Source organism: Saimiri boliviensis, chromosome 3 (genome assembly GCF_048565385.1).
Source record: "Saimiri boliviensis isolate mSaiBol1 chromosome 3, mSaiBol1.pri, whole genome shotgun sequence".
In the NCBI taxonomy this organism is placed as follows: domain Eukaryota; kingdom Metazoa; phylum Chordata; class Mammalia; order Primates; family Cebidae; genus Saimiri; species Saimiri boliviensis.
Window position 1 is genome coordinate 66,569,695 of NC_133451.1, and position 27,565 is coordinate 66,597,259.

Below are 27,565 nucleotides of genomic sequence, written 5' to 3' on the forward strand. Positions count from 1 at the left end.
TTTTGGATAAAATTATCTATCACTTTAATGCTGTGGCTTTAGGAAATTCCAACTTATCAAAGTCAAATGATTTCATGAAATACAATCACAGTATATATATAAAAAAAAGAGATAACTAGAAAATACCCATTATTACAAGTTAAGGCAACACTAATAAGGTTTAAATGGAAAAGCTATAGATTCACATAATTGCCAGGTTATCTGAGTTCCTCTTGAACCAGCTCATAAAGCACAAGTGTTTATGATGGTAACTCACTGTTTCACATCATATTTACAGGAAGCTTTATTTAGCTTTAATACAGAAATCTAAATTCTCACATGGTTTCAAATGTTATGCCTGAAATTCCAAAGTTTGCATTCTGTGGTAGCCATAATTAACATCCAGAGGAAAAAACAAACTACATTCTTTTTTTCTAGGGTATGTATTTCTACTGCTTCTGGGGCTTAAATCTGACATAAAGGCAATTTTAAAAGTGACTCCTAAAAAAAAAAGGGGGGGTTCCTGGGATTCTTAAAAGAATAAAATACGAAGGTATAAGGGTGATTTAAGAATATGTGCAGATCATGCATCCAATTAAAAAAAATAAATAGGAATAACTTGTTAACACAGAAGTTAACAAGGTTTTTTTTTTTTTTTTTTTTTTCTTTCCCACACAAACTACAATTTTCCCAGTGTGGTCTAGGAGGAACTCTGTACCTCCTCTGAGATGTGAAGTGTGAGAAAACATTTTAAATGGTCCATTTTCAAGACATAATATCTAAGTACTGTCAGCCAGCCTTAGGATGTAACAAACCACAGGGCTTCCACTGTTCTTTATGTCTCCAATTCCATTCTTTGGGTTTGGACGGATGAATGTGTGGTTCTCACATGAAAGTTTGGCCTTTAGCTCTCGAGTGCTGTTAAAGGTACCTGAAAAGTCTCCCTAAGTTTGGATTTCCCCTCAAGGTTCTTAATGAGGCTTTGCAACTTCTCCTGGATTATCTGTGAGGGTGGCAATTAAGAATGTTGATTTTCCTTTGTAAGCCTCATCTTCCCACTTAGGACATGTGACTAGGATAGGATTTGCTCAGGGTTTCTCTCCTGAGGGTCCCAGGGAAAACTAATTTGGGATCATTTCAGATACACCAATTCTATTTATTAATATACTTTAAGCTCAGGTATCATAATGGTATAAATAATATAAACTGATCCAGGAGTGAGTCCCTTCCTGACTCTTTAAATGAGAAGCATTCATTAAGAGAGTCAATCTGGCCTAGAGACAAAAATAAGACCCACAGGAAAAACAAGTGTAATACAAACATTACAGTCCTCATTAAGGAGACAAAAGCCTTCCTGAACTCTGCAGGGCCCAGGGCAGAGCCTCAGCAACTGAGGGGATATAGGCAGGCCAGACAGCAAGACATCAAGGGGTCTTGAGAGCATGTATAGCCCCTGTTCAGTAGCCCTGACTTCATTCAGGCTCTGGAACTGCTCCAGGCTATGGCAAACTGCTGGAGAAATAAGACCATAGACTTGAAATTTTCTGAAATACAATAAAGATTTTTTTGCTCTTTACTAAAAAAAAAAAAAAAAAAACTGCCTGAAGAAAAAAATCAGAGAATGGTCCTGAAGTTAGGTAATCTCAGGTAACTGCTTCATTTCAGTTAATAATATACCATAATTTCTCTACACATGGGTTTATCTCAAGATCCCAGCTACCCCACCCCTCCCACTTACCAGAAATTATTTTGGGATCTTGGAGGAAGGGCCCTGTATTCTCAAACTTCCTGTATATATTTGAAATGAAATTTCAAGTTTGCAAGTTTGACAGTGGGAGAGCAACAGGAATCTAAGCACAATACGCATTTGCAAAAAGATACAAACATACATTTTGAAATCAAGGGACTCACAGTAAACAAGGCAAAATAGGCACATGAAAGAAGATTCATTTATTTGAAAAGGGAGTATCTGGAGATAGGAAAAACCAAAGGTGTTTTTTCCTACTTTCTTTTTTTTTGCAGAGACAAGGTCTCACTATGTTGCCCAGGCTGATCTAGAACTGCCCCTATCCTGAGACTTTCTTTTTTTTCTTTTTTCTTTTTTTTTTTTTTTGAGACAGAGTTTTGCTCTTGCTGCCCAGTCTGGAGTGCAATGGCATGATCTTGGCTCACCGCAACCTCCGTCTCCTGAATTCAAGCGATTCTCCTTCCTCAGCCTCCGGGGTAGCTGGGATTACAGGCATGCGCCATCACACCCAACTAATTTTGCATTTTTAGTAGAAATGGGGTTTCTCCATGTTGGTCAGGCTGGGGACCCCAGCCACCAGTCATCACATGAGCATACAAAAGACACAACTTGGCAGACAGATTCTGCTGGATGTCAGGGATTGGGGATACAGACCAAACATGTATTTCACAGTATGATAGAACCTTATTTTTTGCATCTTAGCAAAAGTGACAAACACAGTGGGGAAAGGACACTGATTTCCCTCATGCCATTATGAGAAAAATATCTGAGTCAGTACACAGTAACACACAGCAAAGGCAAAGTTATTTCAGAGATAATTTGTAACTGCCAAAATTTTCCTCAAATTCTTTTCCCTTTTTACTATGACCCAAGCTGTGCACACATTTCTGCCTCTGCATCCTTGATTGTACCTTTTGCAAATAGAGTCAATTTGCGTTATTTGTGGTACTTATGTTCCATAAAGTCCACAATCACTGAATTAGTGAATACCAAACCACTGCTCGTAGAAAACATACAGGGTTAAGTTTCTGCAAGCTTTGATGTTGTCAATTGATCAATACAACATATTGTTGATTCAGTAGCACTGAATTCTCTGCCAACAGCATTGTAACTCAAGCAAGAATGAAACTTATCTAAGACACTTATTTTGTCCTTAAGGCCCATCACACTCTTCTTGAGTTTAGGAACATTAGCACTCCAGCAGGACATTTTGATGGCATTTTAAACAGTGAAATCACCAACAAAATAGAACAGAAATGAGGAAGACATGGCACCAAGTAGACTCAAAAAGGATACATGTTTACAGTATGAGAGCTGAAATTAGAAGGCAGGGTGCCATTTGTTTGACTTCTGCTGGGAGGTAACTCAATTTTTGCCTGTGAATGGCTTCAAAAGCACTTGTGAAAATACTGGTTCTGGGGTTATGGACAGATTTGAGCAAGCAGGCAAATTTACAAATACAAAATCCACAAATAATGAGGATGTTTCAATTCTTTCAATGTGGCTGGGAAGCACAATTGCCTCAATAGGGCAGCCAGAAATCAGGACTAGGAATTTACCAAAAGAGAACCTAGTCCTTTTTTTTTTTTTTTTTTTTTTTTGAGATGGAGTTTTTCACTCTTGTTACCCAGGCTGGAGTGCAATGGCGCGATCTCGGCCCACCGCAACCTCCGCCTCCTGGGTTCAGGCAATTCTCCTGCCTCAACCTCCTGAGTAGCTGGAACTACAGGCACGAGCCACCATGCCCAGCTAATTTTTTGTATTTTTAGTAGAGATGGGGTTTCACCACGTTGACCAGGATGGTCTCGATCTCTTGACCTCGTGATCCACCCGCCTCAGCCTCCCAAAGTGCTGGGATTACAGGCTTCAGCCACCGCGCCCGGCCAAGAACCTAGTCTTAACTGCCATCTTCTATGTCTAAAATAAATTCTCAGGGAACTGTAGTAACACGACAACCAGAACTCTTACCTCTGTACACTGTACATTTTTTATACTGAAAAACGTCATAACTTCATTAAGTAGGTAAACTAAAATTTAAGAGACATCAATCAAATAAATGATGAATGAATTTCACTTTAGTTTTTATTTTACTATAAAACACTGAGATGGAATGATAGGGTTTCCCAGAATCAGGCCCATATTTTAACTAAATGAAAATTTATGATTTATAGCCTTCTCAAATACCTGTCATACTTGCTATCTCAACCAGAGCTAATTTTATCTCTTTACAAATTAAACAAGCAAATAACTGGATCCACAATTTACAATAACTGTCCATTTTTCCGGTATTAAACCTCTATCGTAGTTTAAGCCTATGAGGGTACTTAATACTTATAAATAAAGAAGTTTAAAATCACCTCTATAGGCAACTGCCCTTCTGGTTTTCTTCTTTGACTAAACAAACTTAATGCTTAAGATTTTCTACTTTGGGTGCTAGCAGTATACAATGCTACACTCTATATTCCAGACTTCTTAGAAATTATAGAAAAAGGAATGTACACATTTTGTATTCTTTCCAAGCAGGGGTGGGAGGCATATCATCTACCATGTTAGGTACTTCTATGCATGGATTATTCTACTGCATATATTTCAAGTTGCCCCCTTTTCTTTTTCAACCACACATTAACTCAGCATCAATGTATGCTCCATTAGAATAAAATTTATTAACTAGGAGTTGCCAGAAGACCTTCCCAGTATCAATGAAGTCCCATGTTGTGAGTCCTAAAATTCTTCTGAAGAGAAAACCATATATATGGCCTTTGTTTAGATGCTCACAGAGGTCTAAAATCCTCTCCGCCTCCAAAATATTAAGAAATAGCTGGGCGCAGTGGCTCACGCCTGTAATTCCAGAACTTTGGGAGGCTGAGGTGGGCAGATCACTTGAGGCCAGGAGTTCGAGATCAACCTGGCCAACATGGTCAAACCCTGTCTCTATTAAAAGTACAAAACTTAACTGGGCGTGGTGGTATATGCCTATAGTCCCAGCTACTGAGGACGGTGAGGTAGGAGAACTGCTGGAACACGAGACAGAGGTTGCAGTGAGCCGAGATTGTGCCACTGCATTCCAGCCTGGGTGCTGGGTGACAGAGATTCTTAAAAAAAAAAAAAAAAAAAAAGCCGGGTGCAGTGGCTCAAGCCTGTAATCCCAACACAACACTTTGGGAGGCCGAGGCGGGTGGATCACGAGGTCAAGAGATCAAGACCATCCTGGTCAACATGGTGAAACCCCGTCTCTACTAAAAATACAAAAAATTAGCTGGGCATGGTGGCGCATGCCTGTAATCCCAGCTACTCAGGAGGCTGAGGCAGGAGAATTGCTTGAACCCAGGAGGCGGAGGTTGCGGTGAGCCAAGATCGCGCCATTGCACTCCAGCCTGGGTAACAAGAGCAAAACTCTGTCTCAAAAAAAAAAAAAAAAAAGCTGGGCACAGTGGCTCACACTTGTAATCCCAGCACTTTGGGAGGCCAACACAGGTAGATCACTTGAGGTCAGAAGTTCCAGACCAGCCTGCCCAACATGGTGAAACCCTGTCTCTACTAAAAATAGAAAAATTAGCTGGGGGTGATGGTGTGCACTTGCAATCCCAGCTACTTGGAGGCTGAGGCAGAAGAACAGCTTGAACCCAGGAGCTGGAGGTTGCAGTGAGCTGAGATTGTGTCACTGCACTGCAGCCTGGGAGACAGAGTTAGACTTCTTCTCAACAAAGAAAAAATAAATCATCTCACTGATCCTCTCACTTTACAAAACAGTAACATGCAGTATTGTTTAGTTTAATTTGACATCATTTAGCAACTAACACTATCCTCCAAAGTTCTGGCAGCCCTTACAAACTGTAACTTTATAAACAGAGACAGGCACTTTGGTTTTAGTTTAATACTTTCACAATTAAACATACTGCATTTATAGTATTTAAAAGATTTTAATTACAGTCAAATATATCTGGATTTACAGCTTTTTTGTTTGTTTGTTTTGTTTTTTTGAGACAGAGTTTCGCTCTTGTTGCCCAGGCTAGAGTGCAAAAGGGCGATCTCAGCTCACTGCAATCTCTGTCTCCCAGGTTCAAGCAAGTCTCTTGCCTCGCCTCCCAAGTAGCTGGGATTACAGGGACCCAGCATCACATCCAGCTAATTTTTTTTTGTATTTTTTAGTAGAGATGGGATTTGACCACGTTGGCCAGGCTGGTTTCGAACTTCTGACCTCAGGTGATCCACCTAGCCTGGCCTCCCAAAGTGCTGGGATTACACACATGAGCCACCATGCCTGGCCTGGATTACAACTTAACCTACAATATTTCATGAAGTTCATAATTTTAAATAAAGGCAAATCAAATAATACCTGAATTTCTAAGTCTAAATACATTAAGGTGATAGTGACTCTTGCAACTGTTTCAAAATTATTGGAAAATATGTCACTTTCTTGAAATGAACTTGCTAGAAAAGGCAACAAATAGGTCTTTATAAGGAGTTTCTGAATCTGACTTGGTTGATGGTATTCGGCAAAGGTGGCGAAATCCAGGAGAACGCAGCAGCAAGTTCTGTGAAAGGCCCATGAAACTGGAGCATAACCAGTAGAGAACAAGTGACTATAAAGAGAAGACATAAATGTTAGCATCTGTAAGTCTGCAAGGACATCACAGTCCAGACACAGGCAATAAAAAAGAAAATGACAATCTTTGCAAATAGAAGTATGCCAAGACTGAGCAAGACTTGCAGCAGCTATCAGATTGCTGTGATGGACTTAATAGACAGGTAAAAAAGGTTACAGACAGACCAAAAAGCAAAAATAAAGGCAAAAGAGAAGTATTTAGGGTAGAAAGTAAAAAGAGAGAAGCTCCTAGGCAGAGGCTCAAGAAAGATCTCATCTCCCTTCTTTGGCAATGGAGCATACTTTTTTCTCACCAAGAGTCCTGTCTAGCTACTTACATACTGAAGGTAGAATACTGGAGGTGTGGCATTTATGATGGCAAACTTAGCCTCCCTAGATCTCATTTTCCCCATATACTCATCTATCATCCAAATTTTTCCCAACAGCCAGTTTCTCAGTGTAGTCAGGAATGTATTTCTTTGCCTTTTTCTGAGACAGCCTCATGATTATCTTCAATTTTCTTTTGTATTACCATCTTGACCAGTAGTCCCCAACCTTTTTGGCACTAGGGACCAATTTTTCCACAGATGGGAGGAAGATTTTGGGGATGAAACTGTTCCATTCCTCATATCATGAGGAATGAGACTCACATAAGGAGTGCACAACCTAGATTCCTCAAACGTGCAATTCACAATAGAGTTTGTGCTCCTATGAGAATCTAATGCTGCTGATCTGACAGGAGGCAGAGCTCAGGTGGTAAGGCTCACTTGCCCACCACTCACCTCCTGCTGTGCAGCCTGGTTCCTAACAGGCTATGGACTGGTACTGGTCTGTGGCCCTGGGTGACTATTTATTTAGGTCAATAACTAAGTTCTACAACCTCTCGAAATACTCCTAAACTTACCCCTGTTCCAGACTTTTCTTTGGCATCAGAAGGTAATCAGGCCCCAGAAACAAAACCATGTAGTTGTTAAGTCTGGGTTCTGGAGTCAAACTGCTTGAGTTTGACTCCTATCTGCCATCTATTTGACTTTGAGTAAGTTATTTTTCTTCTGTTCCAGTTTCCTCAGCTATAAAGTAGAGACAGTAACTGTATCTACCTCAGAGGATTGCTATGAGGAATAAATGAGATAATTCATATAGAGTGGTATGCAAGTATATGGTCCACATTCGGCACCTGTGTTTGTCATTTGTTCCAAAGTCAGCCTTCAGGGGCAGAAAGCAGCACATCCTCAAAGGCAGATTACCACAGTAGTTAAGAGGAGGAGCCAAACTGCTTAGATGTATGTTAAGATTCTATCACTTATAGCTAAGTGGCCTTGGATGAGTTACTTAACTTCTCTTTTCTCAGTTTCCTCTTCACCAAGTGGACATTATAATAGTACCTTTATCGCTGCACTGTTGGGAGAATTATATGGGGTAACATATGCAAACCATTTAAAATAGTGCTTAGTACAAAGTCAATGTTAAATAAATATTGGCCATCATCATCATCTGACTTATCCACCAGCAGAAAAAACAAGCTGAGCCCAACTATAGCAGACTATAAGTTGCCATCTAAGTATCAATCTCCCCTCTTACTTAGTAACAAAATCCTAATTTTTAGTTGGGTACACTGTCATCTGGAAAAAAAAAAAAAGGACTCTATTTCCTTGTCTCTTTTGCAGCGAGGAGTAGCCATAAAACTAAGATGCAAACACAACTGTTTGGTGGAACATCTGGCAAGGTTCCTTAAAAGGGGCTGATGGCACTTGAGGCACCCTTTACTATTCCTGCATGATAACAAGGTCTAGCAGCCATGACCATAGCGTAGCCTTGAAAGCACAGGCTGTGGATAATAAATCAGAAAGAGAGCAGCAGTCTGGGTCTCTCATCTTCATGGACTTGCCCCATCATCCCTCAGCTGCCTAACCAGATTTCCTATAATTGAGAGGACAAATTTTGGCTTATTAAGACATTGTGTTTTAGATATCTTGTTATTCATTTTGAACTCAATCCTCACTAAAACTTCACTGCTCGTATTTTATTCAATTTGGGGCAGTTCTTCAGTTATAACTGGTATGATTTCTCTGTGGAAATGCAGTGAATCTGTGCTGTTCTACTTTTACAGGGTATTTTACAACATTACAACTGTTATGTAAAAAGTTCTACAATAGGCACTTATTTCATTAATTCTCATAGGCATTATGGTATCTATTTTAGAGAAGTGCAAACTTATTCTGCACAGGATTAATGATAGTATCATGTCCAGTAACAACCTAAAAAATACATTTTGATATCAAAAACATATTGTTTCAGATTCCTATAAAGAACACAGTGGGCCAGGCATGGTGGCTCACACCTGTAATCCCAGCACTTTGGAAGACCAAGACAGGTGGATCACCTGAGATCAGGAGTTCGAGACCAGCCTGGCCAACACAGCGAATCCCTGTCTCTACTAAAAATACAAAAACTAGCTAGGCATGGTGGTGTGTGTATATAATCCCAGGTATTAGGGAGGATGAGGCAGGAGAATCACTTGAACCCAGGAGGTGGAGGTGGCAGTGAGCTAAGATTGCGCCACTGCACTCCAGTCTGGGCAAGGAGTGATGAGCCAAACTCCAGCTCAAAAAAAAAAAAAAAAAAAAATACTGTGAAGTCGTTTTATATACGATACACTCTAACTATGAACAACAACTGAATTCTACTTTATGTGTTGGCTCTGAGTAAACATGGAGATAAATCTAACATAGCTTTTGCCTCCTTAGAAACTTCTAAAGTAAGGCCAGGTGCGGTGGCTCAAGCCTGTAATCCCAGCACGTTAGGAGGCCGAGGCGGGTGGATCATGAGGTCAAGAGATCGAGACCATCCTGGTCAACATGGTGAAACCCTGTCTCTACTAAAAATACAAAACAAAATTAGCTGGGCATGGTGGCGCGTGCCTGTAATCCCAGGTACTCAGGAGGCTGAGGCAGGAGAATTGCCTGAACCCAGGAGGCGGAGGTTGTGGTGAGCCGAGATCGTGCCATCGCACTCCAGCCTGGGTAACAAGAGTGAAACTCCGTCTTAAAAAAAAAAAAAAAGAAACTTCTAAAGTATCCATGCGAAACATGCAAAAGACTGACCTAACTGCAAACATAACCATTTCTTTTTCTATTTCTATAAAGTTTAAATCAGTATATACAGGGACAAGTTTACCGTCATAGAGTTGTTACGAGATTAAATAATACCAGAAATGAACCCTAACGGTCTTAGCACTTTGTTTTGTTTCTTTTATAAGTGCCAAATTCCTTGGTCCAGTCTACATAGGCACAACTAATTCAATATACCAAGTAGTCAAATGGAACAAATACTATATTCATGGTATTGTGTAAAACATTTTGCAGGATTTTTTTTAAAAAGGCAAGAAATAGAGACAGATTAGTTACTACAGCAACTCTGATTCAGTAAGGGATCAGGTAGTCAGAGGAAGTTCAACAGAACAGGCAGGTTTCCAGCCAGTCTAAGCTAAAGTCAGAGAGGATTTAGCACATGCTACACACAAAGTTGGTGTTTACTCACCGAGGGCATCGCTGCAGCAATTGGAATCATCAACACTGACACTGCACGGACAAAGTATGTAATATATGTTTGAAAACGAGACATTCCAATTTTTTGTAGAGCATAAATCTGAAGGGGTAGAACGTATACATGTATAATGATTATTAAAATGTATATTAAATCAGACAAGCTTTAACATATAAACTGATTTTTGACTGGCCTCCATCTACACTTTAATAAAAGCAAAAAACATATATATATATATATATATATATATATATATATATATATAAAACACTGATTAATTTCTATGGCTGATCATTTTTTATATTTTGAGACTGGGTCTTGCTATCAAACAGACCACTTTGAGGCTGATCTCAAACTCTCAAACTCCTGGGCTCCGGTGATCCTCCCACCTCCTCCTCCCAAGTAGCTGGGATAACAGGCATGCACCAACCACTGCACTCAGTTTGGTCATCCATTTTAAAACTCTTAATAACTGGCCTAGGTGAAAGGACCACTCCAGCCCAGGAGTTTGAGGCTACAGTGAGCTATGATCATGCCACTAAACTCCAGCCTGGGCAACAGAACAAGATCCTGTCTCTTAAAAAAATAAAAAATAAAAAAAACACTTACTAATTATGTGAAATTCTTAAATGAAGGATTTTTGACACTTTGTACCAAAACACAAGTGCAATGATTTATATGATAGCTATTGTCATAGGATTCTTCAAGCTCCACTTAAGAATTCCGCATAAGGATGGCGGGGGTGGCGGTGGGGGTGCAGGGGCAGTAATCCCAGCACTGTGGGAGGCCCAGGCAGGCTGATCGTTTGATCTGAGGAGTTTGAGACCAGCCTAGGCAACACAATGAAACAGTCTCTACAAAAAATACAAAAATTAGCTGGGCATGGTGGCATGTGTTTGTAGTCCCAGCTACTCGGGGAAAAAGGCTGAGGTGGGAGGATTGCTTGAGCCCAGGAGGCACAGGTTGCAGTGAGTTGAGATCACACCACTGTACTAGTGACAGAGTAAGATCGTCTCCACAAAAAAGAAAAGAAGGGGGGAAAAGAGACTTCTGCATAATTATGATTCTAGAGCCAAACTATGTCGTTTTACATTTTTATGCCTCACTTTCTCCATATTAAAAAAGGATAATATTTAGTTTACAGGGTTATTCTAAGAAGTAAATGAGTTGATTCATATAACGATGCCTTACGGCCGGGCACAGTGGCTAACACCTGTAATCCCAGCATTTTAGGAAGCTAGGGCAGCAGACCACTTGAGGTCAGGAGTTCCAGACCAGCCTGGCCAACATGGTGAAACCTCGTCTCTACTAAAAATACAAAAAATTAGCTGGGCAAGGTGGTGGGCACCTGTCATCCCATCTACTCAGGAGGCTGAGGCAGGAGAATCACTTGAACCTGGGAGACGAAGGATGCAGTGAATAGAGATCATACCACTGCGCTCCAGCCTGGGCAACAGAGTGAGACTCTGTCTCAAGAAAAACAAAACAAAACAAAACAATGAGCACATAGTGGATGTTAAGTAAGAATAAGCTTTCATTTTTTTCTTTTAGAGATGAGGTCTCCTGTTGCTGAGGCTGGAGTATAGTGATGGGATCACAGCTCACTGCAGCCTCCATCTCTTGGGTTCAAGCAATCCTCCTGACTCAGCCTCCGAGTAGCTGGAACTAGAGGCACACGCCACCATGCCCCACTTAACTTTTATTAGTCCTTAGATAATATAGAGGAAAAGACTAGAGGATTGACATTGATTCACTATAAGCTTGTGCTTATCACTTCCTTCTTTCTACCAAATATTTACTGACTATCAACCACAGTGACTGTGCTACATGCACTTAGGGAAACATATTTGGACTACAGGTGGAGTCTTTTCTCAAGAAACTTTCACTCAAGACCTTATACTCTAACATCTTCATTGTTCTTATCTGAAAAAAATAAGGGTTATATTAGATTTCACAAACAGGGGTCAGTGGTCATGAGGTCTAGGAGATCTATACTGAGATAAATCATTTTTAAGATTTCTTCCAGTTCAGTCTGTTCTACTCAGAGTCTGAGAACAATTTATGAAATTATATGCACAGTTTCCTAGAACTGCTGAGTAAAGCAGCCTGCGATAAGAGTTAAGACATGACTGGGAGGGCTGAGCACAGTGCTCACACCTGAAATCCCAGTGCTTTGGGAGACTAAGGTGGGTGGATCACCTGAGGTCAGGAGTTCAAGACCAGCCTGACCAACATGGTGAAACCCTGACTCTACTAAAAATACAAAAATTAGCCGAGTGTAGTGGCATGTGCCTGTGATCCCAGCTACTCGGGAGGTGGAGGTTGCAGTGAGCCAAGACCACGCCATTGTACTCCAGCCTGGGCAACAAGAGCAAAACTCTGTCTCAAAAAAAAAAAGACATGACTGAAAGGTCACATTTGCTATGTATGTTTTTCCCATTTCATCTTATAAAGACATTCAATGACTTTTCTAAGGTCATAAAGCAAGAAAATGGCAGTCAGCGCCTGATTGTATTCCCCGCTACAAATTCAAATATTAAACACCCACACGGAACACCACTCTAATAATCAGATTGGGGACCTTCATTACTGTTTTTACCAAAAGCAAATCACAAAATTCAGAATCATATAATTTTGAAGCTGAAAGAGACTTGGAAATGTACTAATTCAGTGCTTTTAATTTCGAGAGTTTTGAGGCCCAGAGAGGTTAAGGGACAGGCCTAAGCCAATGTCTGACCTAGAACCAGGAACCAAGGTATCTCACTTCTAAGTTAGAGCTATCTTCACCAACTCAAAACAAAAATATATTTAATGTTAGAACAGCAGCAACAAAACCCCCAATAAATGGCAAACAAATTTCATTTAAAACCACTGACCTCCACTATTAATAAATTGATGACACCAACAGAGATAGGCAGAATCCAAGTGGAGTCCGGTGCAGTGAGGTCAGGAAACCACAGAATCCCGCCAGTAGCTAACTGATCCGGAACAGAAAAACCTGCTGAAATAGTTTTACAAATAAAACAATAGAAGTCCTAAAAACAGCAGAGAAAAATATATTAGACATAAATAAGAAGTCTAACGATTCCAATAAGGTATCCCTCACTGGAAAGATCTGCACTAATTTTATTTTGGTTTTTCACTCACAATATATATATTTTTTCTCAATACAAAATGTTGTTCTCAACACAATCAGTCGTTCACACTTAAGACTTTAGGTTCTACACCCTTATAAGGAAGAGAGTAAATGTATCCTAATTATGAAAAGTATGTGTTTTTTTGTTTTTGTTTTTTTTAGTACAAAGACAATGCTAGAGAACTTATTTGGGAGAAGACTTCTAAAATAATTACCTTCTGAATGTGTTGCCCCTGTGCTAAAATTCCGGAGAGCAACAGACATGAAGATCCATACTGGAATCTGAATCCAAACCAACACAGTGGCTTTGAAAGGGTGGCAGTTATCTCGCACATATATCTCTGAAACTAGCCTCCTCATATTCTTTAGATAAGTGAGCCTACATTGAGATGAGTGGAAAAAAAGGGAAAAGAGAAAATGTCATTTGACTAAGAACTGCGCTTTATTCCCAAAGCATAAATAGCTCCTGCTGTAGATATTAGCTAAAGGATTTGTATAAGGGTTTCAGCTGTCACAGCTATGTTAAGGGGATGCCTAAACAACAGGCAAATAAGTCCTTTTATCAAAATTCCTATAGTATTGTACACAAGTTACATAACAATCTGAAATTGTCAGACTACAGGCTTTGTCTCTGGTGAAGGTCTTTGGCTGATTAGGCTTTAACAGTGAATTTCACTACTGATATAGTATAACTATAATTAATATTAGAAATATAAAAGCTAAAAGCAAATTTTAATCAAGTCTCTCTACTCCAGCCAAACTTAATGACTTTCATCCCTTAATACTGTGTATGCTCTTGGCCTGTCAAAATAGTCTCCATTGTTCAATTAACTATCTCACAAAGACATTTTTAATCTGTTTCTCTGTTAACCATATTAGTTACTACTGTTTCTTTCCTAAAATCTTGCTTTCTACCCCAGGCGTCCCCAAACTACGGCCCGCGGGCCGCATGCGGCCCCCTGAGGCCATTTATCCGCCCCCCCCCCCCTGCACTTCAGGAAGGGGCACCTCTTTCATTGGTGGTCAGTGAGAGGAGCACCGTATGTGGTGGCCCTCCAAAGGTCTGAAGGACAGTGAACTGGCCCCCTGTGTAAAAAGTCTGGGGACGCCTGTTCTACACTAGTCTTCCTTCAGGTCCAAGAGAACAGGAGTTAAAAAACAAATAAAAATGGCCAGGCGTGGTGGCTCACATCTGTAATCCCAGCACTTTGGGAGCCCAAGGTGGGCGGATCATGAGGTCAGGAGTTTGATCAGCCTGACCAATATGGTGAAACCCCGTCTCTATTAAAAATACAAAAATTAGCCCGGCGTGGTGCTATGCACCTGTAGTCCCAACTACTTCAGAGGCTGAGGCAGAAAAACCACTTGAATCCAGGAGGAGGAGGTTGCAGTGAGCCGAAATTGTGCCACTGTACTCCAGCCTGGGCAACACAGCAGGACCCCGTTCCAAAAAGCAAAACAAAAACAAAACAAACAAAAAAACCCAAAAACTAAAGTATTCTTGAGGGGGAAGTGTTCTATTTTACTCATCTTTAAACCTCCCGTATCATACAATTTGTACAAAGCAAGCATTCAATAGATTTTCTGAATTTAGTCATATTATAGTATATAATAAGACAGTACACAAAAGCATTCTAGGTCCTTCATAATTTCACATCTGCCTATTCTTCCAATTTTATCTCTTGTTTTACTCCTCTAGACACTTGCATATTCTGGTCCCTGGATGACTTTAGTTCATCCAACAAATCAGACTTCCACATCAGCATGCCTTTAGAAATATTGTATCATATCATTTACGTGAAAAGCCCACTTTTTTGGCTGTCCATCTGACAGTGTCCATCTGACACGCTTCTTCCCAGAAAGAAACATCTGTGAGGATGTATCTGGCCAACCATGCTGACAGTGCTGCTTAAAAGGTGCCACAGTCTTACCTAGGCTGCATTGGTAACCCAGGCAAGCAGCTATTAATTTGGTTCTTTTGGCCTATGGCTGAAGCTTTCGACTTCTTTGATCAGTAAAATTTCAAAACTATATGTCTGTCAACTTTCAATTTTTACCAAATGAAGATAAAAATCACCATGATTTTTTTAAATGTCAGGTCTTTTTAACACTAAATAAAGATAGGACACAATCTCATATTAAAGATAGTTGGAAAATTTATACCTATACAGATTAAAAAAACATGGATAACAATACATACATAAAATAGATTAATACTACAAAGCCCTTTTTTTCATTGCTGTAAAAAGGAGAATATTTGTCACAGTTTAGTAAGGATTAGAATTTGGGAAACTGATTAACGCGTAGCTTAGGTTGATTGAAGCAGGAGAGCTTATAAGTTCCCAGTGAATGAATGCAGACATACTTGGGCACAACCAAGCACCCTTAGATTGGGGCTTTCCAAGAACTCAGGCAGGCAACTGCACAGAATAACCACAATAGATGGAGAACACCTTGGCAATCGAGGTGTTTCTACTGGGGCACTTATGTTTTCTACCTCTTCTTTCCTATAAGCTATTACCTGCTGTATCTTTTCTAAAAGGTCAAGATTGTAAATTATATGTGTCATTTGTTGACCAATATCACAACAGAAATGGCAAAGTATCTTCATCCTGCCAGTGCTTCCTTGATGATCTAGCTCCTTGTACATAATCTTGACTTTCCTGCCTGACTCTCCTTCATGATCCACCGCCTTGTACATAATTTTTATATAGTAGTTAGTTCACTGACATTATTATTTGATTACAAGTCTTTTTCAATAGGCTGGAATCCCTGAAGAATAGGAACATGCTCTTCTTATCTGTCTCTTTATGTATTTCTTTGCCTTCAGTCCAGCATATGAAACTATCATGCCACATAATAACTTATTAAGGTATAAAAGAGTAGGCCGGGCGCAGTGCTCACTCCTGTAATGCCAATACTTTGAGAGACCAAGACCAGCAGATCACTTGCGGTTAGGAGTTTGAGACCAGCCTGACCACCATGGAGAAGCCCCGTCTCCACTAAAAATACAAAATTAGCTGGGCTTAGTGGCGCATGCCTGTAATCCCAGCAAATCGGGGGGCTGAGGCAGGAGAATCGCTTGAACCCAGGAGGTGGAGGTTGCGGTGAGCAGAGATTGCGCCATTGCATTCCAGCCTGGGCAACAAGAGCGATACTCCAAAAACATAATAATAATATATATATGTAAAAGAAACACTTCACTGCCAAAACTATAGAATACTCAAACTTATAATTAACATTATAATTATGTATGTGTGTGTATGGTCTTATATGTATATAATTAGCTTACCTGGCAACTCTTTTGGACCACCCCAACTGACTTGCACGAACTGCAACTTCTTGGTTAAGATGCTTGGCAATAGCTTTTATTTCTGGCTGCAAATTTTCCACCTAGCTAAAAAACAGATTTTGTTATGAGCACATAAAGGACCTTTATTCATAATCACTCATAATTTTTCACACTATTCCCTTGAGTCATTTAAAAATGTAGTTTATTGATCATGTCAAGAAACCTAAGTCTAAATACATGATGTCAATTTGCTTAAAATGTCCTCATTCAAAAATTCAAAATGTATACTTATCCATGTGATCATGGGCAAGTAAGCTCTAAAATCATGTTCCCTCACATATAAAATATATAACAGCATCTACTTCACAGGGTTAGAAGTATTACATGAGGACTGCACCCTGGACTTTACTGTTCCATCTCTAGATTTCTTAGTAACGTAAGCGGAGAAAACTGCCGTCTTTTAAGAACCTTTAATGCACTGTGATAGACACAAATCAAAAATAAAAACTGCATTTATTCCTGCCTTGTGTTAATTTTTCCTGTAAAGTAGCTCACTGACTTAATGTTGCTGCTGATTCCGTTCCTGTTCTGTTTCCGATTTTTTCCCCCAATGCTCACAACCTGAAGACATGAAAGCCACTATTTTTTAACTATCCCATTTGAATAATCAAGCACTTTAACCCATATCATCTGACTTGCTCTCATAACGTTGTGAAGTAGGCAAAGAAGGTATTTCTATCCTGATTCCTCAGAAAAAAGGATTCAGCATTAAAAGGTTAAGTGACTGTGACCAAGCAGACACAGTCTTAGTCAGGCTTGGATAGGAATCGAATTCGCAAAGTGCTAATAGTATGCAGACATACTGGCTATTAAAACTTTTAAGACATGAATTTTATAGGTTTCGTCAAGACAATTTCTTCTGCCACTGACTGCTTTGATTCCATTCTCTGAGAGAACTTTAGTAACCACTTGTGCTCGGAGCACAAACCCAGCAAGGAAAACGAAAGGACAGGTTCATGTGTACAAAATTTTATTCAACACACCTAATGCTAAATTTTTTTAAACGCTAAAATGGTCACAATAAAATAGGCACGATGATTAAATACTAAACACTGCAGCAGGCAATATCGCGGGATCGAAAGCCCTGAGTGAATATCGACTTTCTTCCACTGCAGGGGTTGCCGCGCAGGGCACGCACACGGCTCGGCGCCCCTCACCTTGGCCAGGATGTAGTGCTGGTAGGCGGCCAAGGGCAGCGTGACTGCGCCCCGCAAGGCCACGGTGGAGAGCAGAATGCCGCCCCACCAGGGCAGTCCCGTGGTGGCGTGCACGCCGAGCAGTACTTCCTCCGCAACCCGCACCGGCGAAGAAGTGGCCAGGGCCTCGTACCAGCCGTTCCCGTCTACTGCAGAGACTGGTGCCACTGCCCACACTGGGAGAGTGGGGCGCCTGGCGCCGCTCCTAGGAACCGGCGCAAGCGGCGGGTCTCCCGCCCGAAGGTGCAGGGCAGGGAGTGGCCGCAGCCACCGACCGCCAAGCCGGCAGAGCATTTCTGCACCACAGCGGAGCCCAGAACCAGGGCCTCACAATTCAGCGGACATGCACGGACCAACCAAGGGTGACAGGCGCATGCGTCAGGAACAGCGGGCAAAAAGCGCAGGCACGCCAGCCTGCAGCGCTGACTGACCTTCCCATTCACGCCGGTGACGACTTGCGTCGCAGTGGATATGACGCAAGAGATAGGGAAGTCCCGCCTTTCCCACTTGGCACTGGGCAGGCCTACTGCGCACGCGCAAAGCGTTCCCGCTGCTGGGGTGGAATTACTCCGAGGCCGGACCAGACTGCAGAGACGTGGGTGTAGCCATGTCTAAAGTTCGTCTTCACCGTGTAACTGTCCATTCTAGTTCACTAAAGCTAATCGTTATTTGTAGTGTGGTCACCTGTGCTCCATGTTTTTTTGTGACCAGAAGCTGATCCCCAACCTCTTTACGTGCACTGGAGTGCTTCCGCTAGAGAATAGGATAGATTATAATACCAAAGAGTAACACGTTGCTGAAATGCCGGCCCGGAGAGTGACGCATGTTTCTTGCTGACCCTGAATGTTAATAAGCATGCTTAAAGCACGACGCATAGTTCAGCCTCTTGTATATTTAATTAAATGGCCCATCCGTTCCAGTGAGTATTTTGAACACCACCTGCAAACTGAATTTCTTCAATGTTTTGTGTTCCATTATAAATAGCAGCAAAAGCTTATAGTAAGATAAAGTGTCATGTCTTGATTTAAGGGAAACTATCACTTGGCAGTATCGATGGCAGTGCGGTGAATTCCTTACTAGAATTTACTTGTATCCATTATAAGCTTTAAAGAGCCTGAACTCAGCATTAGATGTCTTTTAGTCAAAAGGAATACGTTGAATCTGCATGGACTATATAGTTTTTAAATTTCTTTTCTATTTTTTATTTTTATTTTTTTTAGAGACGAGGTTTCACCATATTGGCCAGGATGCTCTCGATCTCTTGACCTCGTGATCCGCCTGCCTCGGCCTCCCAAGGTGCTGGGATTACAGGCGTGAGCCACTGCGCCCGGGGACTATATAGTTTTTACTTTTGTGTTCCTGGAAACAACAAACTGGAATGACACAGAGGAGGTTCCTCACAGAAGGGTCACCCCAGACTACAGAACAAAGTATGTTGTGAGGAGTAAACATTGATTTTATATATTTATTTAGTCAAAGAAGCCTCCAGCAAATGTTGGGTAATGTCAAACGGCAGCTATCATTTGCCCTTCATTGTGCACCTAACCAAGGTCACTTTCTCAAGATTCTGGAAGCCATCTGCTTTCCAAACTGACTGATAAATTTTTACATGAATTTTTAAACGTGTTTAAACACACGCACACATGCTATATATAAACTTCTAAAAGAAGAACCAACCAATCTATTTCTTTATCCATTTATTAAGCTAACAGAAAAGCCATCAGTTGCTACTGACTACTGTTCAGACTGCTCATAATCTGAACTGAATTTTAAAGCTATTCTTGCTAGGCACAGTGGATCACGCCTATAATCCCATCACTTTCTGAGGCTGAGGTGGGAGGATACCTTAAGGGCTGATCTTGGCAACATGGCCCAACCTTATCTCTACAACAAATACAAAAATTAGCCAGATGTGGTGGCTTGGACCTGTGGTGCCAGCTACCAGGAGGTCAAGGTAGGAGGATTGCTTGAGCCCCGTGAGCCCAAGGCTGCAGTGAGTCATGATTGAGCTAGTGCACTCCAGCCTGGGTGACAGAGCAAGCAAGACTCCCATCTCTTAAGAAAACAAAACAAAACTGTAAGCTGTTCTGCAATCCCTAAGATTTAATTTTGTGGTTATATCAGGGGTCAGAAATGGGACTTCAGTGTAGGAACACATTTTTTGCTACATAATTGTATTCATGTTACATTCTCATTTTTAAAAAGTATTTCCTTAAGTTTGAATATTGTGATCTAAATAAAATTTATGAATATTTAATTTCTGCTAAATGTAGGAACACATTTTTGCTACATATTGTGTTCATGTTATATTCTCATTTAAAAAACTGTTTCCTTAAGTTTGAATATTATGATCTAAATAAAATTTATAAATATTTAACTTCTGCTAATTTCATCTATATGTGTATAAACACATTTCTTAATCCATATAATGAGGATGATTAGAACTTGCTACCTACTTGGTAGAGGATGTTGGGGGAAGTATTTGTCAATTTTAAAGCCCAATGCAAAAGAAAGTGTTACTACTAATGTACAGGTACTGTTTATACAACATTGTGATTATCTTATATCTTTTGAGTTTCAGAGTACAGTACAAAATGACCATACAACTATTGAGTGAACCAACTGAAATCATTTGTCAATCCTCTTTGCAAATGAACTTGTGCAATGTATTTAAACATTTTTAAAAGTTCAACATTTATAATTAGCTTATTCCAGTCTTTGATATTAGTGTTATGTCAGTTAATTTCTGAACTTTAAATTCCTTAAGAAGAGACTATATATTACATTTTCCTTCTGCAGTCTCTGTAATTCCTAACTATCATGGTAGGAACACAGGAATGGAGCTTGCTACACTGGACAGGAACTTGCTAAATTGGTCATGAACACAGGAATGGAGTTTTTATCTTCCCAAGATTCTTTGTTGAGACCCCAATGTGACAGTATTTGGAGGTAGGGCCTTTGGGAAGTAATTGGTCTTAAGGGTAGAGCTCTCAAATTGGATTTGTGCCCTCTTAAGAAATAAGGCTGGGCATTAAGGTTTATCCCTGTAAATTCCTGTGCTTTGGGAGGCTAGGAGGGGAGGATCACATGAACCTGAGTTTGAGGTTGCAGTGAGCTGTGATCACGCCATGCCATGCCACTGCACTCCAGCCTGGGTGACAGAGCAAGATCTTGTCTCAAACAAAGGAAAAAAAAAAAAAAGGAAAAGACAAAAGCAAGATGACTTTTTTTGCCCTGCATTAAGAAAGGAGAAAGCCATCTGCAAATGAGACAGAAGGCCCCCACCAGAAACCATAAAGGCTGGCATATTGACATTAGACATTGTACCTTTCAGAACTGTGAGATAAATTTCTGTTGTTTAAGCTCCTCGGTCTGTAGTATTTTTGTTGTAGTAGCCTGAATTAAGTGCTCAAAATTTGAATATAGGCTATCATTATCATGTAATCATTTAGGCTTCTCATTTCCCAAATATGCCTTCTGAAATGTTTGTCAAAAAACTAAATGACTGTAGCCTACTAGGGTGTATATATATGTATATACATACACCTTTAAGAAATGTTTTCATGAGCAATTGTTAGTGATTTCTTTTCTTTTCTTTTCTTTTTTTCGAGATGGAGTTTCGCTCGTTACCCAGGCTGGAGTGCAATGGCGCGATCTCGGCTCACCGCAACCTCTGCCTCCTGAGTTCAGGCAATTCTCCTGCCTCACCCTCCTGAGTAGCTGGGATTATAGGCACGCGCCACCATGCCCAGCTCATTTTTTGTATTTTTAGTAGAGACGGGGTTTCACCATGTTGACCAGGATGGTCTGGATCTCTTGACCTCGTGATCCACCCGCCTCGGCCTCCCAAAGTGCTGGGATTACAGACTTGAGCCACCGTTTTTTGTTTTTTTTTTGAGGCGGAGTTTCGCTCTTGTTACCCAGGCTGGAGTGCAATGGCGCCATCTCCGCTCACCACAACCTCCGACTCCTGGGTTCAGGCAATTCTCCTGCCTCAGCCTCCCGAGTAGCTGGGATTACAGGCACGCCCCACCATGCCCAGCTAATTTTTTGTAGTTTTAGTAGAGACGGGGTTTCACCATGTTGACCAGGATGGTCTCGATCTCTTGACCTCGTGATCCACCCGCCTCGGCCTCCCAAAGTGCTGGGATTACAGGCTTCAGCCACCGCGCCCGGCTGTTAGTGATTTCTTAAAATCAGTTAAGATTTCAGTTTTTCTTTCTTATTTAAGGCATTACTTCTCAAAACCAAAGCTACCTAATCTAGAATTGGCTTTTTTCTCTATTGAAAGACATCTGCTTGCCATCTTTCTTATCATTGGTTTTCAAGCACAGAACATGCAAAGTTGGCTTTTGTTTTTCAAAAGCGTGAATTCATTTAAAAGTATAATATGGAACCTCCTACACCATAGATACTAGGTCTGTATTATGTTACATTATAAAGGTATTCTGTTAAAGCCACAGTGGCACATTTTCCTTTACACTTACCCAAAATTCAAGTGATCGGATTTTTGCAATCAAGGTGTACAACACATCAAGACTTATTAAAGCACTGATGATGCTCCCATCTTAAATTCCAGTCACCTGAGTTAATCAAATGCTATGACTTAAGCAACCATTTATCAATGGGGTATGTATTTCCAAAGACATGAAGGAACATATAGAATTTAGTATCAGGGACAGCAAACATTGTAAGTGTAAGACATCTGCATAGATTGATTTACCTAAAGTAAGACTATATTGAGAATGGAATACTGAATCTCTGCTTATAGTGGTTTTAAAAGCAGGGACTTGGTTTTTCTTTGCTATTTTAATCATTCTGAAATAATCTTAGTTTTAAAATCTGTTACTTAAAACAATGTTTTGGTACCTTTTAAATGTTCTGTAATGCCAGATCTGTGGAAATAAGAATGTTATGAAAAACATCAACATGGGATTTAGATCTGAAGACATTTTATAACTTTGGGTTTTCCTATTTAGTACAACACTCTGTACTGTTTTAAAAATAATATAGGGTACGACATTTTTACAAAATACAGATGGACTATTATTTTTGTGAAGAACAAGACAGGATTAGTTAATACCTTTTCCAAAGAAAAAAAAATTATTATAGTCATTTACAAAAGAATTATTTTTCATGTATTAATAAAAACAACTTTTCAGTAATGGGAAGTAGGAGGGGAAATTTCTTTCCTATAAGCACTTAAGTCAGCGTTTGTAAACATGTTGAGTATGTCAAAATGTATGTTGAAAAGGCAATGAAATGTGGGATTTTGTTGGGAATGGATGGTATAAAGTGATTATAGAGTAATTGAGATATTAACTATTTGGGGATTTAAGGTGTGAACTAACTCAAGTGTAATGTCCAAGAATTAAATCATTTCTTAAAAGACTGATGTAGTCTGCATATACACATACCACGTATTTTTTTTTAATTGTTCAAATAAAAGTGCACTGCATTACATCTGAAATATAAAAAATGTATTTGGAAAATGTTCCTAGTACAGACTTCTAAAACCATGGTATTGTACTAAACAAGCCCAATCCCAGAAACTAAATATGGAGCATTTTAATCTACATCCCTTGGCCCCACAGTTCTGAAGTAAAGAAAATATAGGGTTTTTCCCCCTCCTTTTTTAATAAGATACCCCATCTTAAGAAATTCAGTATTGTGAGACAATACAACTCATGTGTTGTAATAAATATTGTATAGCATCTCTTCTCCAGCAGGATTATCTTAACTAGAAAATAACCCTAGTTAACACAGGAAAGAATTGAGAAAAAAAAAATTTATGTCTAGAATAGTGGTAAGTCATTTATAAAATGCTTTGTTAAATAACATTATTATATCCCTTTTTTAGTAGTGCTATAATTTTATTTCATATATTTATTTGTAGACTGTCTTTTAGCTCTCCCTTTAAATTTGGGCATATTAAACATAGGTGGAAAAACAAATTGATATATTTTAAGACCACTTCTTAAAATAAAAGATATGAATGTAGTACTGTTTACAAATATCTGGGTATGCTTGAAAAGTCATCTTTTTATTCTTTACTCAGGCTTTAATCTTTACTCAGACTTAAGAATTTTCTTGACAACCAAGGAACCATATTAATATCATCAACTCTGGGTGATTTATATGAATTTTAGTTAGTGTTTATGTTTTACCAGTGTGAAATTTTATGTCTATTTTTTTAAAAAGAAAAATTGATATATACATTAATTGATCTTTATGTTTACTTTCTTTTACATTTTAACCATATAATTAATTTTTCGATGAGACAGGGTAGGACACATAATCTTCTTGGATACATTACTGTTTATTGTTTCAAGTGGATGGAATATATATATCTCACTGAGTAGTTTAGTGTGGCCCTCTATCTTATATAAACAGGTTAAACTGAGACTTTATATTGTAATCTGTGTATTCATGTATCTACCATAAATTGTCTTCATGACAAATGCAAAATATCTTTTATTACTTGGCTCAGGTTAACTGTTCCTTTTCACTGATAATATACAAGTGTAAAAAGCAGAAAGCCTTTAAAATTGAAGAAAGAAATAAGATATTTTCCACTAAATTACTGAAAATTGAAATTTTTATGTTGACTGTTGATGACTGAAAAGCCAATGTTAAGAATCAATATCATCCAATATAAAATAGTACATTGAATTGTTTAATAAACAGAATATTAAGAGCTTGTATATGCTGACTGGGAACAGTGGTGGCTTTTTAAATTCTCAGAAAGTCTAAACATTTTATAATCAGAAGAAACCACTGGTGATGATCAAGATGGTCCATCTCTCTGTAGCAGCCATTACAGTGAAAATCTTGACAGAACTTTTTCACTATCAGCAAGGTAATTTTACTGGTATTAGTGGTAAAGGTAAGGAGAAAAAAAGAGTGAAGAGATAAGTGTGTATTAGTTTTAAAAGTGAGAAAAGGTAATAAAATGACATGGAAAAGCCAGAAATTTCTTCTTCTGTATGTGCCTTGCTACAAATAAACTGAAAAGCAAGCAAGATGGGTATCTGAAAAGCCAATGTGGGGAAACATCCAATGATAATGCCCATTATTTTACTTTATACTTAAATTACACAAGTAGAAAAGTTATGCTTATTAATAGTTTAATGTATGAAGGAAACATCCAGATTTCTGAATATGAAGGTACATATCTCACATTAATTTAAGTCTACATAAAGTAGAGCCTCTATACTGACATATTGAAATTTACTTTCTGCTTAGCCTTTTCTGTTATGTAAACAATTGTACATTTATTTGCCATTCTAAAACTTCAGGATCAAGTTTACATAATTTTGCTAAATTTCCGTGTTTGCTCAAAAGCAGTTTACAGTACTAAAACCAACCAGCCAAAGAACAGCTTCAACAGAAAGTTATGTCCAAAGGGAAAGAGGGAAAGAAAAAAAGAAAAATGATAAGAAAAATGCTAACTAAGGTAAAACGGATGATGATGGGGAATGGGCAGTCACAAATGATCACAGAAAATAGGTCAGTTAGTTAGTAAGATCTTCTGCAAAAAGCCTACACACTTCAGTCAAGCACATCAGTAGAATGATTTGGGAGCATAATTTTTTTTTTTTTTTACGGCCACTGGTGGTTTCCTCCAAATGAAAAGGAATCTGCAGGCTAACAAGCTGATCCTCATCAGCCAAGCTGGTTCATATGCACACTGTTCATGTGAGGTGCCCAGGGTCCAGTCCACACCTATGAATATAGAGCATGTATTTTACAAAATATATATTTAGCATATATTTTATTAAAACTCTTAGAAACTAAGGAGGTACTCTTCAGTTTGCAACATACGAGGAACTAGTGGGAAAAAATGATAAAACCTTTTTTCTATTATTTTCCTACCTCTTATCCATCAAACAGAATCTGACTTACAACCTTTTAAAAAAAAAAAATCATTACCTGAGTATTTACAGATTCGTGGTTGTGGAAGAAAAATAAATCAAAGATATTTAACATATAATAAGCTAAAATATACAATCATTTCTGTGAATTTTCATTTATAGTACCTTTAATAAATAACCTCTAGATGGCCTTTTCATACCACTAGTAAACTTTAATGTATAAAATCATATGATAAACACTTTGCAACTTAAAATCTTTCATTTACTATCTGCTACCCAGTAGAATACACAGTATCTTTCATAATTTTAACTCCAAACCTGCCTTTGGTACCATTTCCCATAGCCCTCTGCTATACTGCAGCTATATTAAATTTCCTTCAATTTCTTCAACTGCCCATATTCACCATACTCTCTTGCTATCATGAGTTATCTATATCCTATTTGTCTTTCCATTTCTTAAACACAAAATAAATGTTTGTTCACTGAATGATCACCCTTACCGTTTGAGGGCCATTATTTTCCGTGGAGCTCGAAACCATCTTTATGAGTGAGTTCCAAGAAGGGTCTGCAGCATGAGGGCCATTAAATATGGGTCCTCCAGCACCATCAGGGATAGGTGCTACTGGCGGAATCATTGCATTCCCATACACAGAAAAAGGCATACCCTTAACAAAGGAAAACACATACATTAACATCCAAGTCATTGTTAATTTTTCCCAATATAATCAATAGACTTAAAATTGATATTTAAAACTTAACCTCCTCCTGGGAATGTACAACTTATCTTAGATATCTAAAAATTATTACCCATTATATAATTTATTTTAACATTAGCTTGATTATACATATGCCTATTATATTGAAAATATTTTGTCAGAAAATCCTCCCTTAAAAACTAGGACAAAATCAGAACTTTACCCCAACTTTGGGAAAGTCCATGTAGCCTGCAGGAACGTGCTGATGGAATGTACCAGAAGGAGTTACAATTCCTGTACTATCTCGCTCCATTGCTTGATGTTGTGAAAATACTCCTGGATCAGACATCGGTCTGTGGATCATAGGATTTCCCATCCCAGGGTTACACCAGTCTACTTTGTCTGAGGGCAAACAAAGCAGAAACAAAAATAGTTAATATTTAAAATCAACAGAAAATATTTTGTTTTTCTAATATTTTCCACACTGAACTGTAGATTATTTCAATGTAATGATCTACTTTTATATATTTCCATGTTTGTAGGTAGTGACATAATAGTTTAATGAAATAATCTAAAAACTTGGTATTATAAAAAAAAATTGAAGTACAACTTAAAGGGACTGAAAGGAAATATTAATGTGTTCTTAATATGATGAAAGGAAGAAAAGAACATGCTTGCATTAGGTATTTTCAGAAAGCAGTAATAAATAAATGTAATGAGAAACGTCACATGGGGACAGAACTCTTAAAGAAGTGATTAGATTCTCAAGACAACAACAAAAAAATAAGAATATAAATCTTTTGGAAATGACTATGAGGCTGGGCATGGTGGCTCATGCCTGTAATGCCAGCATTTTGGGAGGCTGAGGCGGGTGAGTCACTTGAGGTCAGAAGTTTGATACCCACCTGACCAACAGGGTGAAACACGCCTCTACTAAAAATACAAAAATTAGCCGGGCATAGTGGTGCATGCCTGTAACCCCAGCTACTTGGGAGGCTGAGGCAGGAGAATCGCTTGAATCCGGGAGGCGGAGGTTGCAGTGAGCCAAGATTGTGCCATTGTACTCCAGCATGAGCAACAAGAGCGAAACTCCATTTAAAAAAAAAAAAAAAATGAAATGACTATGAAAGTTAAATACTGTTTACATTATAGTTAAACGCATAAACTTAATTTCTAGAGATCAGGATAGAATATCCTACCTTGATTGCCACCAATCCCTTCAAAGGACCAGATGCCACTATGCCCTACTGATGTAGACAAATTGCTCCCAATAACAGATGGAGCTGATGTTCCAGTTTGCCTGATACGTGCAGAACGTTCAGTCCCAATAGGAACTGGAACTTTCCTGTCCTGAGACACATTGCTGGGCTTTTCTGACCCTAACGGTACTGAAGATGGGGCAGGAGATGGTGCACGAACTCCAGAGGATACTGACTGTGCAGAAGAATCTAGAGA

General features: G+C 39.1%; 2 protein-coding genes across 10 annotated transcripts in view; both read right to left on the minus strand.

The window, feature by feature from the left end:
- Nucleotides 1–23,735, minus strand: COX18 (cytochrome c oxidase assembly factor COX18). Of its 2 annotated transcripts, none has more exons than XM_074396259.1 (6): nucleotides 17,503–23,735; nucleotides 16,286–16,386; nucleotides 13,209–13,372; nucleotides 12,734–12,855; nucleotides 9,852–9,959; nucleotides 1–6,309 (listed from the first exon to the last, which is right to left on the minus strand). In XM_074396259.1, the coding sequence occupies exons 1-6, from the start codon at nucleotides 17,833–17,835 to the stop codon at nucleotides 6,136–6,138; spliced, it is 1,002 nt and encodes a 333-aa protein (XP_074252360.1). In that variant the 5' UTR covers nucleotides 17,836–23,735; the 3' UTR covers nucleotides 1–6,135. The 2 variants fall into 2 exon arrangements, with proteins under 2 accessions (XP_074252360.1, XP_003932011.1); XM_003931962.4 differs by having other exon boundaries at nucleotides 12,734–12,858.
- Nucleotides 23,736–24,651: 916 nt separating this feature from the next.
- ANKRD17 (ankyrin repeat domain 17) overlaps nucleotides 24,652–27,565 on the minus strand; it is a 180,430-nt gene continuing 177,516 nt past the window's right edge. For all 8 annotated transcript variants that reach the window (XM_074396257.1, XM_074396256.1, XM_074396252.1 and 5 more), the window contains 4 exons: nucleotides 27,310–27,558; nucleotides 26,334–26,512; nucleotides 25,916–26,080; nucleotides 24,652–25,266 (listed from right to left, as the gene is read on the minus strand). In XM_074396257.1, coding sequence (XP_074252358.1) covers nucleotides 25,207–25,266; nucleotides 25,916–26,080; nucleotides 26,334–26,512; nucleotides 27,310–27,558 — 653 coding nt within the window. In that variant the 3' untranslated portion in view covers nucleotides 24,652–25,206. The remainder of the gene's footprint in view (nucleotides 25,267–25,915; nucleotides 26,081–26,333; nucleotides 26,513–27,309; nucleotides 27,559–27,565) is intronic.